Source organism: Diabrotica undecimpunctata, chromosome 1 (assembly GCF_040954645.1).
Source record: "Diabrotica undecimpunctata isolate CICGRU chromosome 1, icDiaUnde3, whole genome shotgun sequence".
In the NCBI taxonomy this organism is placed as follows: Eukaryota; Metazoa; Arthropoda; class Insecta; order Coleoptera; family Chrysomelidae; genus Diabrotica; species Diabrotica undecimpunctata.
This window is the reverse complement of record NC_092803.1, coordinates 66940550-66954684: the sequence shown is the minus strand read 5'-3', so window position 1 is coordinate 66954684 and position 14135 is coordinate 66940550. Positions and strand designations below refer to the sequence as shown.

At 32.7% G+C, this 14135-nt stretch overlaps 1 protein-coding gene across 1 annotated transcript in view; it reads left to right on the top strand.

Annotated features, from left to right (window-relative positions):
* The window catches only part of LOC140450340 (myrosinase 1-like), a 52398-nt gene that overhangs the window by 16589 nt on the left and 21674 nt on the right, over positions 1–14135 (top strand). Inside the window, exons 5-6 of the mRNA XM_072543933.1 lie at positions 4310–4404; positions 10872–11174. Of these exons, the coding sequence (XP_072400034.1) occupies positions 4310–4404; positions 10872–11174 (398 nt within the window). The remainder of the gene's footprint in view (positions 1–4309; positions 4405–10871; positions 11175–14135) is intronic.

The following is a 14135-nucleotide window of genomic DNA, read 5'->3' as shown; positions in this document are numbered from 1 at the left end:
TTCTCTTTAGAATGGTATAAGGTTGTACTATACCTCGATGCCATAGTTTTTGCGTTATTTACAATTTTCTCAAAACGGTTAATCGATTTAAAATATTTATAGTTACCCACGATTTTTAAACTCATCATCTTGGCATATTTGTTATTAACAAACCTAGTGTAGTTGTAAATAAATATGTATACTTTTAGTTGCTGATTTGTATAACAAAGTTTTTTGTTATTAAAAATAATTAAATACATCACAAAACGGAAAGAAATTCAATACAACAAATACATAAATAATACAAAATAAACCACAACTTTTAGTAAAAAATGATCAATTATGTAAAATCTATTTAAAATGCTTGCCATCATGTGCAATGCAACAAGCGATTCTATCTTCAAATGATTTACTAACATTATTTAACAAATTTGGTATTATAGACGAAGAAGCATTCAAAAGTCATTTCATATCACCTGGAGTAGTAGGGGGTGTGGTATATACAATATTTTTGTTATAACCCCATATAAATAAATCAATCTTGGTCAATCCTGGTGACCTAGGTAGCCAATTATGGACCGCCTCGACCTATCCATTTATTTCTAAATTTTCTGTTAACCTAGTTCCTAACACCACGGGAAAAATGAGCAGCAGCAAATGGAGCCACATTTTTGTTCGGCCACTAAGTGGAAGGTTTTCAAGAAGGATCCAAAAATCTTGTTTTAAGAAATTTAAAAAATTTATTCAATTGAGATTTCCGTCAAAAAAATAAGGGCCAATAACATACCCGCCCATAATGCCGCCCCAAACGTTAACACTTCATCGGTGTTGGCGATCAACAGTTCGAAATAAATGTTTGTTTACTGTATCATAATAATGAAAATTATGTCTATTTACTAGATCATTATTGTGAAAAGTGGATTCGCCTGTAAAGAATACATTAAAAAAAATCAGGATCTTCTCCAAATTTATCTAAAGTCCATAAGCAAAAATTTAAACGGTTATCATAATCTTGTTCTGTCAAATGCTGGTGCAGTTGAGTGTGACACGGATCATAGTGGTTTGTTTTCACTATTTTTCATATACTCGTTTGACTGAATTCTAATTCACCCGAAATCTTTCTAGTATTAGTATTTAGGTTTTCCGTAACAGAAAACAGGACATCAAGTTCATTGACACCACTAACTGGTTTATTTTTATTTAACTTTTCATATGCAATATTACCAGTAGTAGGGAATCTATTTAGCAATTTCTTAAAAGCTTCCTTTTTGGGCTTTTTCTATCAGGATACTTTTGTGCGTAAACTTTAGAAGGACAGATAATTTTCCAAACATTCCCCAATTTATATTCTTATTTATTACTATACATGGCGTTCTATTTATTATAAGCTACATATCACACATTAAATAGTCTAATAATGAATCTGTTAATTTTGAACACCTTGTAAAGAGACGTTTAAAGCTCAATCATGGAATACGTTTAATAAATGTCCAACTATTTAGGTATAATTGCTTTATTAAGTTAAGAATGAGTTTCCTTTTAAATCTTTACATTTTACAAAAAAGTAGACATAACTCAAAACACTTTGTACTTAGGTATAGGGAATTTTATCTTATCTGACAAATCCCAGATTTTTCTTTATTGTAAGCCAGAATTGCAAGTAGCTTCTCTTTTGTCTTTCGCGATTTTCTTTTTTTCTTCACTGGAACTAGCTCCTCTGCCAGTGTTTGCTTCTGGGAGATCTTCGGAATTTTTGGATTCTATCTGGTTTTCCAGGGAATAAGGCAAATCGCTACCATTTTTTGACGTTTATATATTGGTAGTACCGAAGATGCTAGCTGTGGTATCGTTGGTTCTTCGGTTTCACCTGACGGTTTCTTTGCAATCCTGTAGCAAACTAGCGTCATAATTGGGGCATGCTTTGTTAATAGCAACCTAACCATCTCTCCCATTTTAATTTTTTCTTGAATAACATCTTTTGGAACATTTCTCTTATTTGCTCTCAGGGTTCCTACAACATGCGCTTGTTTTCAAGCATTATATTTAAAATTCGTTCTTGATAGAGAAGCTTTTCCCATAATCTCAAAGACACTCTAGTTGCTAGTCCGACTTCCCGTTGCCCTGTCGCTGACTTTCCCGCATATACTTTAAGGTCTCACGTGTATCCTTTGCTTGAACATAGCTTAAATAACTTAATAATATACTTGTGGGCCTTATTTGGTATATGTTGCCTAAAAACGGGCGCCCTCTCCATGGCACAATAGTTTAGTCCATGCCTATGTCTTCGTTAGGATACATTACAGATTGAAACTTATTTTGAAGAATCTCAAAAAAGAGGTTAAATTTCTCCGATACGTTAATCTTGTTGAATTGTTTTATTATTGCTGAAATGTAGGTGACTTAGCAGCACTTGATATTTGTTCCGGGATATAGTTGCCCTGGGAATATTTTGACGATAAGTCCCCTTTGTCTCCCAATATTTCGGTAACCTAGTCGTAACAACTCCATCCAAAGGGTTAACCCCAGAATCTTTTTCATTTCTTCCGGATTCGTTGGTTTCCATTTTTTTATTCGTGCACATTTTTTTGTTTCCTTAGAAGCCAAAGTTTGTTCCGCGAATTAGTTGGTATCTCTGATTATAAGGTCCATGACTTCATCATCGATTATATGGAAACATGATTAAAGCGGAGTCATATCGGGCTAAAAATTTTATTGACCCGTAAATTGTAATATTGTTCTGACGCTATTTTCTTGTGGCATTTTAAAGTAATTACTATTTAAATGGGAATCAGTCACAATTAAAGGTTAAAGTACGTTTATTGACGTTTCAATTTCCACTTCGGAAATCGTTCTCAAAATACAAACATTAGTAAATTAAACAAATTTTGTTTTTTTGTTAGTTGGTGAAAACTTCTTCTAATAATTTAATTTTATCTGACCGATTTATATTGACAATTCAGACATACATTATACATTTTAAAGTAGACGACTTTAAAATAATATTGCCAATATTCTTGAGTTGCGTTCCTGGGACGACTTTACTTATAAGATAGTTCATTTGATTATATGAAATCAACTTTAACTTGAGAATATCCGTCAGAAAAGATCATAGCATGTAATTCGTCTTTAAAAAGACAAACACATGTCATGATGACAGTAAAATTCTCCTGTTAGTCATTCCATAGTAAATTATGTGGGAAAAACCAGGAAAAAATCCTCATAATACTATCCCGACATAGTAAGTATTTGGTCGTGCATTTAATTTACCTTCAATAAACACCAAATTCTGATTTTATATGTTTCTTATTTAAAAACATAAATGATGTATCCTCTATATGTTACTGACTTACCAATACTGGTATTTTCCTTTTAATAACTTCCTCTTTCAATATAGGTAACCAGATCCTACTACCTTCTGCCGAGGAATACATGCTATGATCTTTTCTGACGGATATTCTGTTAAAGTTAATTTCATGTAATCGAATGAACTATCTTATAAGTAAAGTCGTCCCAGGAACGCAACTCAACAATATTGGCAATATTATTTTAAGATCGTCTAGTTTAAAATGTATAATGTATGTCTGAATTGTCAATATAGATGAGTCAGATAAAATTAAATTATTAGAAGAATTTTTTCACCAAGTAACAAAAAACAAAATTTGTTTAATTTACTAATGTTTGTATTTTGGGAACGATTTCCGAAGTGGAAATTGAAACGTCAATAAACGTACTTTAACCTTTAATTGTGGGTTATTCCCATTTAAATAGTAATTACGTAAATTGTATATCTTTGTGTCGGCCAACATATTCCGTCCAAAGAGTGGAAGATGCTGGCGTTTCGTTATCTTCTTCATTTTGGTCATTCTCTTTTTTTTTAAGTCTCTTCCTTCAAGAAATCTAGAAGAGCGTCTTCAATATATGTGGCGTCTTTGTTATCCTCTTTATCAGATTAATGAAATCGGTTTTGTATAACTCCAGGATTAGGGTCAAAATCCGGATACTTGATAAAGTCATCGGAATCAAAGTCACTCTCGTTACCAATTGCAGAGTTAATCTTGCTAGCGATTCCAGAGTCAATCTCATTAGCAATTGCAGATATTACAAATCTGCAACAACAGAGAGAAAATAATTGTCGATCATATTTGAGAGACGTGGCCACCAAAAAGTTTTTATCTTACTAAAAAAATACAAATATCACAACCATGTGGTTTGGACCCTGAGGCTATTAACCCGATTAAGACAATGTGTTATCTGAATACTACATGTCTATTTAATTAGTTTAAGCGGTTCTTAAGCAGTTATTAAACTAAACAGAGATTTATTATTTAAGGTATTATTTCTATCACTCTTGACACATCCGCATATATGCCAGCATCTAACAAGTCAGAAGATATAGAAGCCGCTGAAAGGATGCAGCAATTTAGAGTAAGTACTTACCAAGTAGATAATTTTATTCTTAAAAACAAGCAGTATCGTAGTTTTATTTCAGATATTAAATAACTCATTTTTAATGATAAACTAATTTCAATGAGGTAGGTACATAAATAGTTAAATACATACAAAGGAATAATTATCAAAAAATTATTGTCAGCAAAATATTTTTAAACCCATTAGTGAGATCTGCAAAGTATTCTTATTGGAAAATATCTTTCTATGTAAGCTCCGTTAACGCAATATTATGCATCAGCATCCCCTTATTTCATCCATTTTTCTTTGTTTTTTGCTTTATTTTTTTTTGTCGTTTCCTCTTTTTCAGACGTTTGTATTGTACAAGTTTAACAAATTCTGTGATCGGTGCCTCTTTGAACAGTTGGTAGAGTTTATGGTTGTACCTGGATCTCTATACTCAATTTTTGTTAATAGGTCCAAACATCTTTCTTATGACTGTCGTTCGAAGACTTCCAGCTTTCGTTTTGTGTCTTCTTTAATCACCCAGGTCTCGCATCCATAGCATACTTTTGATCTGATAATAGTTGTAGACTTCGTAGACTTGTAGTTAGATTGGAGACCAGAAGATTGCCAAAAAAAACCCTACATAGTAAAATACAGGGCGTAAGACCAAAAAGAAAGGCCACTGAAAAGGTGGGAGGATGACAGCGGACGCGCAAAATTTGCTAGGCGTGAGAACCTGGAGAAGACCGGCGCGGGACCGGCAAGGTTGTAGGCATAGTTTGGAGGACGACCAGGCTTAATTTGGATTGTAGCGCTAGATTAGTCCATCTTTCATCATCAGCTACTGTTATTTTCTTTAGCTTAATTATTTCGCTTCCCAATTTCTAGTTCTTTATTAATTATTTAATTTTATATAAAGCATTTGCCTTAGACAGGTAATATCTTGTATAAGTTCATATGTATGACCCATTATTGTGAAGCGAAAGTACACCTTCATTAAAGACTTTTATCTTTGAGTATTATGGGTATTTTTGGTTTTAACGATCTTCTTCTTCTTCTTAGACTGTGACCTTACATCAAATATTGAAAATCATCAATGGTAGTTGTGCTTCATTTAGTTTGGTCACCTCGTTTCTGAACAATGATGTTGGGCTGCTTTTATACCAAAAAGGTTTTTGACAACCTGGAGTACTTGTACTATCAGTCTTATCCTGCACAATAAGCTGAAGCACGTAATATTTTATATTATCTAATATATGTAAAAAGTATGTGTAAAGTTCTGTTCAATTAGCAGTTCGGAATGCATTTCGTCATTTCGTAAAGACAAATTTTTTGAAAGGCTAATTGCAAGTTCCAAGTTTTTCTGATTATATTAAATTTGTCTCCTGGCAAGTCTACCGATTATTCTTCGTATCATTTAGATTTTATTTATAATTATGTTTCTTTAAATTTGCTCCGTTATTAAGGCTAACTTTCTTTGTTAATCCTTAGTAACTAGTATAATTATGTTTGACTAATCCGGCAGCTTCTTTTACTTTTTGAATGCTTGTTAAATGAATTTTGTTTAGGTTCTAGATTTTTGACTTTACTATACTGAATTGATAACTAATCTTATTTTGTTTTTCTGATGTTCTTCCAAATTTCACTTTGGAGTTGAAAATAATGTTCATTGGTTTGTTTAAAGTCCTTGTTTGTTCTAAAGAGTCGAAGATTTCGTTTGCTATTCAGTATTTTCTTATAGTTCACATTTAATACTTTAGTTTTTCTTTACTGGTCTGAGTTGAGCCTCGCATACATATATTTCATGTTATTTAAATATTTTGTTTGATTATATTGCTTTTTTGTAGTTTTTCATTAAAGAGTTTTTTAACTGCTTCTCTGCTTTACTGGTGTTTGGTAAGAACCTATAATCTTAACTTACTTTATTAGATTTGCGAGAGCTACCTTTAAAGACACTACGACAGGGTTGTGGTCAAAACCTAATCACTTCAGGATATATTTTTGTATACCGAATACAATGACGGATCGTCAGATCATGTTCCTGTTTTTGGTAAATTTAGGTTTGGATTTAAAAGGTTACAAAAAAGAATAGTAACAAAAAAGGTAATATAAGAAGACTAAAAAAAGGAAACAAAAGAGACATTCGCACGGATTCTTTCAGAAAAGCCAAGTAACATGGAGAAAACATATAATCCAGAAGAATCACTTCAGAATATATGTGAAACCTTTATCAAGATCAGAAAAAAATATCTAATAGAAAAGAAACAGAAGAGGAAAAGTTGTATGAGTAACAATATACTTCAACTCATAAAAAAAAGAAAATCAAAGAACAACGAATGTTTAAAAATATTCAGAGGCTAATAAGGGCCGAAATACGAAAGGCCTAAGAAAATTGGTTAAAAATACAGTGTAAAGAGATATAATTGTTGGAACAAAAACACGACACATTTAATATGCCTTAGTAGGTCATAAGCTGGTCATAAGCTGGTCTTTAAAAATCCAACACAGCTATCAAACTGCAATATCAATAGGGAAACATCATCACAGATAAAAATCAAGAAATATGCATATGGACCAAATACATACAAGAACTCTTTGATGATAATCAGAACAGCTCCATCCTACATGTAATGACCACTTACCAATCACATCAGATGAAGTGGAAAAACGAATATCACAACTACATCACACGACATTGCATATGCTAAACTCGTAAAGCTATTTAAAACCGATGGTACTCAACGATTAGAAAAATATTCAATGACATATATTTAAGCGGAGTAATACCAAGATCATGGTTAAAGTCAACGTTTATTGTTCTATCAAAGAAAACAAAATCCGTATCCAGCAATAATTTCCGGACCATCAGCTTAATGAGCCACATTTTAAAGTTATTTTTAAAAATTATAAATCAAAGGATATATAGACTATGTGAAGAAAAAATCAGTCGTATACAGTTTTGTTTTCGAAACGCAGTAGGTACGAGAAAGGCTTTATTTAGCATACAAGTGCTATTTCAACGACGTAGAGATGTGAATTGCGATATTTATGCATGCTTCATTGATTACCATAAAGCGTTCGATACAGTAAAGTACAACAATATAATCGAGATATAAACAAATATTGGAATATTGGAATTATTGGAATATAAAAATTATGCAATCTTTACTGGAATCAAACGTTGTCTATCCGTACGGAGGTAGGAGAAATCGATGATGTCGGAATCAAACGTGAGATCCAACAGGGATGTATACTATCGTCCCTGCTGTTTAACATATACTCTGAGAAAATCTTTCAACAAAAAATAGGGGATGTTGATGCCCGAATTCGAATTAACAAAGAATGTATCAATAACATTAGAAAATCAGATGGCATGGTGGTATTCGCTGATAGTTATAAATCCCTCCAGGAGATAATAAATAGAATCAAAGAACTAAGTCAGAGATATGGAGATATGGACTTTTACTAATCATTAAGAAACACTATAAAAAAACAGAAAATTGGAAGAATCATTGTGAATGGTCAACTAATAGAAAAAGTACAAACATACCCATACAAACACCTACTTCCCTAGAAAAAACACCTAATTCCCTAGAAATCAAATGTAGGATAGAAAATGCAAGATCTGCATTTAAAAAAATGGCAAAGCTATTTAAATGGCATGATTTATCAGTACCCATAAAAAAAAGGTTACTACGATGTTATATATTTTCTATACTGTTCTGAATCCTGAAGATATATCCCTAATATACAGACCACGTTATTAACCAGGGCGTTTTATTAAGAATACAAAAAATAAAATAGTTGTTGACTACAATAAAAACAGCCAAAATCGAATACCTCGGCCACATCATAAGAAGAGCGAAAAAAGATATGGGTTGCTGCAATTATTTCTACCTAAAAAAGTAGAAATGATGAAAAATCTGGCGAAGGTACTTCTAATGTGGTTTCTGCAACCGTAAGTTATTGAACTTTTGTCAACAATAAACAGGTAACCTTTTTGTAGATGGATTTGGAATCTGGTTAACATGAAACTATTTCAATCCAAGGAACAAGGACTGTTTAACAACAAACAAATATTATTGATGTAACTATACAAGAAGTAATTGATATGGCCACAATTACTGAAGAAGTGTGTCATAGCGAGCAATTTCAGTGGAGGGAAGTTGATGGAACATCACTCAAAACATTCGATTACAGTGTAGAAAACGACGGAATAAAATCTTCGTATTACGAGAATTATATAGATCAAGAACCATATGATTGTTTCAAGATCTTCCTTACTGACTACATAATAAATTATATAGTTGAACAAACTAACGTTTATGCACAGCAGGTTTTACAAAATTAGACTACACTATCAAATAAGAGGAAACACAAAAAGAAGTGGGTTCCTACAAATACTTCTGAAATGGAAAAATTTTTTGGCATTATTATGTGGATGGGATTAGTCAAATATCCTTGAATGAAAGCATACTGGAGTAACGACATTTTGTATACAAATTCGATAAAAAGTATAATGTCTCGAGATCTTTTTGAAGAGCTATTAAAGATGTGGCACTTTAGCGACAATAATGACCGATCTGTAGTAAATCATCGACTAAGAAAAATTACTCGACTTCTCGAGAATCTATGTCGAGAATATTCAGATAGAATAAGATGATTATATACTGGAGACCATATAATTACAAACGGAAAAGAGGAAGACCACAAATGCGATGGTCGTGGAGACGTGGAAGAAGGAAGGGAAGGCCTATGTCCAAAATTGGACTGCAAGGGCTGTGTAGATAGATAAAAATAAAGAATAAACGGCACAAGTTTGGCCTAAAACTGTACAAATTATGTACTATAGGTGGGTACACATACAATTTCAAAGTGTATTCTGGTAATGATAAGACTGATAATGGTAGTGCTTCCGCAGGAGTTGTGTTGCATTTGATGGATAATCTACTTGACTGTGGGCGGACTTTATACACCGACAACTATTGCACAAGTATGAGTCTTGCAACCAAGTTATTAGAAAGAAATACACACCTAGTTGGCACTGTAAGAGCTAATCGTAAACTCAATTCTCCCAAAGTGGTTAATACTAAATTAAAAAAAATGAAATTGTTGCTGAAGAAAGTTCTACTGGTATAGTAATGCTAAAGTGGAAAGACAAACGTGACGTGATGATGCTTACGACAAAACATCAAGCAGACACCACCAAAATAAAGAACAGACGCGGTGAAATAGAGAAACCAACTGCTGTCGTTAGTTACAACAGGTGCAAGAGCTACATTGATTTATCAGATCAACTCAAGTCTTACTCTCATTGCCTTAGACATGGTAATAAGTGGTACCGAAAATTAGCAGTTAAACTGATTTTTGGCTGTGCATTAGTAAATTCCTTTCTAATATATAAGGAGGCAATACAGAAAACAATTCAAATAACGGAATACAGAGAGCTGTTAGCTGCAAGATTATTATTCGGTAAACATCGTGTGGACCACATGAAGAACGAAAAAGCAGATGACATAGAACAACTAGAACACGTTTTGGTACACCATAAACGAAACCGTTGTGTTGTGTGTTATAAGGCCTTAAAAGAATCAAATGACAGGAACACTGCAGCGCATACTTGTTCCCGATCAGTTTGGCAATGCAATGGGTGTAAAAAGAATTATTGTATTCCTTGTTTTTTTTTCAGGAACATAAGATGAACGAGAAATAGTATTTTTTTCGTAATTTCACATGTTTTGTTATAATTTACTAATATTCCGATGTTTTATATGCTTATTATAGCTTTCCACTAAAACAGAATTTTTACTATTTACATTTTTTATTCACCTTACCAGAAATAGGTTCATAAAATCAAAACAAACGTCCGGCGCATATCAGCCTCTCGCTAGGACGGTTCTTTTTGTATTCCTGCTTAAATAGCACAGTCACATGAACCGTTTTATAATACACGCCGTCTTAGTGAAAGTATACCATGTGGTACACAATTTGTGCCACGCCGTCCAAGGATCAAATCGAGTGTGAGACACGTATTGTCTCACGCCGTACGCAACGTGCTAGAAACACGTATTATCCTTGGGTTTTTTAATTATAACTTTCTTAGGGGCGACTGCTTTTACTAAAATTAGTTTGTTTTTTCGACGAACTAAAATTAATTCGTTTAAGTTTCTTTTAGGTTTATGTACTGAGAACATTAACCTCAAATCTTATAAAACAACATTTTATTAACGAATGTAAATTTATGCAGTTACGAAAAATCATTTTGCCGTTATATTTATAAAATGAAAATCATAACAATTTACCTAAATAATCTGCATGAAGCTTTTGTCTAAATGGCATAGTTTCTTTTTTCTGATGATCCTCTTCCTTAACTAGATTCACTATTCGTGACATTCCATATTTAAAATATTCATCACAATAGTTTTATCATAATTATTTTCTTATAATTATAGTCTTGTATTTTAAGTATCTATATTTTTACGTTTTTATATTATTTTTAGCTAGGAATCTATGCCAATCCTATTTACGTTGGAGACTATCCAGAAATCGTAAAAACTAGAATAGCTGAACGTAGTAAGTTAGAAGGACGTGCAGAATCTCGTCTGCCAACGTTTACACCGGAAGAAATTAAATATATAAATGGAACTCACGATTTTTTTGGCTTAAACGTTTACACCGCGTATTTAGTAGCTGACCTGGGCTATGATCCACCAGTTGAAAACCATCCCAGTAAGTTTCAAGATGAAGCAGTGAATGCTTATCAGCCAGCTGAATGGGAAAGTGGTCTTAATGACTTATTTAAGGTAAGCTTTATTGGTTTATTTTACCAACGTCGCTAGGAAAAAAAAACAGCACTAATAGAAAGTACAGTTGATATAAAAATTTATTAGAAAGTGCAGATTTTCTGCACCATGATTGGGGGTGAATTGAAGTATAATTTCTTATACGCGTGTATAAAAATAAAAATGTTTAAAATAAAAAAAATAGCAATCGAAGATATTTTGCTGTAAAAGGCTACATAATATGTATTAAAGTAATTTGACGACTTAAGATTTTTTCTTTGTTTTCTATATTTTCTAAAATTTGTAATATCTTTTCAATTAAACTGAGGCCTTCAGTCAAGTTTCCAACCGTCATTTGATCCTCTGTTTGAACAGTATCTGAACTAACAGGCTATTCAATGTCTTGCTCGTCCTCATGCATTTCTATGAGTTCATCAATTGGCAGATCTCTTAATTGTAGGAATCCAACAGTTCTTGAAATTATCACTATCTTCTTCTATATTGATTTGCACGGCGATATTAACCATTTCTTTAATCGTATTACTAACTTCATCAAGCTCTGGCGTCAATTCCACCTTAGTGTCAGTGGTGAAGAACAAGGACTTAGGTTTTTCCAGACACCATTTAACATTTTTTATAAAATTTAATTTCAAAATTTTGACTGCATCTATAACGTTCAATTGTTTCCGAAAGTCTTTAATAGAGAGCTCGTTGTTTTTCTTATAACTTCATACCGGTGTGCAAATGATCATCTGGTGTAATAAGGTTTGAATGTATTAATGACTCCCCAATCCATCGGTGGAAGTAAGCTAGTTGTATTAAGCAGTAAAAATTCAAACTGTCATACGAGGGTCAAAACTATTTAAGATTGCAGTAGGATGACCTGCTGCGTTGTCGATGAGTAGCATCACTTTAAATGCAATTTATTAAGATTGACAACAAAGCTCGACGTCAAGTATAAAATGATGATCAAACCAGTCCTCACAAAGTAATTCTGTCACCCAAGCTTTACGATTAGACTTCCACATCACAGTTTGGTTAGTGTAGCCACATTCATTTATCATAACTTTTAATTTCTCTGCCTAACTATGCTAACTGTAGTGACTTTTAAATTGGCTTCACCAGCCGTTTTTAGCTTCAAATACTTCATTTTTGGCGGTCTCCCCAGGATCCTCTTTCAGTGACTAAAAAATCAGCTTAGCTTTGGAGCACACTGTGTTCTAATCAATAGGACAATTTTTCCTATTTCTCTAATTATTACACCATAACTTTAACATTATTTTCATCTCGGCCATAATAGCGTGACGTTTAAGAACGATGGTTGAATTCAAAGATTATTGTGAACTTTTTACGGCTTTAAGAATTTTTACTTTGTCCTATAATTGTTCTGACCGCCGATTCCGACAGATCAAACTTGTTTGCTAATTCAGAAAACTTAATTTTTGTATCAAAATCTGTGTTAAGTTTAAATTAATAAGATTTGAAAATCGCGTAACTACTGGTTCGCGTAAGTCGAGGTATTATTGTATTGATAGGTGACTCAGAGTGCTATGGAGCGCCAGATGTTGGGTGTCTCTCTGAGAGACCGAATCCCAAACGAAGAAATACGTCGTAGAACAAAAACAATATACGCCATCGAAAAAATCGCGTCGTTAAGATGAAAATGGGGCAGGACACGTCGCCAGATTATGAGACAACCGATGGACAAAACGTATTTTAGAGTGAAGACCAAGACAAGAAGCAATACGGAGCAGAAGACGCCTACCAACTAAATGGACTGACGACTTGATGCGTGTTAGCAGTAACTGGATGCAAACCGCACAAGACAAAGACAGATGGAAAGAGCTCAGGGAGATCTATGTGTCTAGCAGTGGACGCATATAGATTGATGATGATGAGTAGACCTTGTTATGCGATTTCATATGTATTCTGTTATAATATGGGATACAAATGATTAAACCTAATTTAAATTAAACGATTTTATTTAACCATAGCCATCTGAATATATTATTCCAAACATAAATACCAACAATAATAGGTTATTAAAAATTGTTATTTTTGCAATAATTGCCATCTTAATACTATTTCAACGTGAACCGGTCTATCAAAAAATTTAGCTATAACTATGCAGGGTGTTTCATTAATAATTCTAAATATTTTAACTGTAGATTCCTGGATTCAAAATATTAACATTTAAACCAAATCACTTAAATAAAATCTCGACCCTTATCTAGGTACAGGGTGTTTATATAAAAATTATTTGTATCTAGTACTTTAAAACTAGTGTAGTTACTATAAACTTTACGAAATTATGCTAAATAAACGTTTTTGGTTGCTACCAGAGTCGTACAGCAAGGGAAAGTGAATGGTTGACTCTTCACAAATTATACGCCACTGGCGGAATTGCCATTATAGCTCAATTTTTCAATTCTCCGATACTTTCTATGTAAATAATATACTCTTTATTAGTAACGGTAAAGTAATTATTTTTGGTTATATTTGAAGTTAAAAATGAAGCGGCACAATTATTTTGATTAATGTATTAATTATGTAAGTGTTTTTGGGTCACAGGATTGCATTTATTATGCAAATGAAATTTGAATCGCTATTAACAAAAAAGCGACTTATTGAAATATATAACATGAATTTACTATTTCTGTTGAGAATAAGCCACAATTTAAGTTTAAAATAAGCTTATTTTTGACGTTCCTATTTACACTTTTCATTTTCAAAATATAAAACATTAAAAACATACAAATTTTGTTTTTTGTTACTTGGTGAAAAATCATCCTTTTAATAATTTTATCTGGCTTACTCATATTGGCAATTGATATTGCCAATATTGTTGAGTTGCGTTCCTGGGATAACTTTATTGTAAGATAGTTCATTCGATTACATGAAATCAACTTAAACTTAAGAATACCTGTAGGGCGTAGAAGCTGTCACTCTTTAATGCGATGATGAGGAAGGTAAGCATTTTCA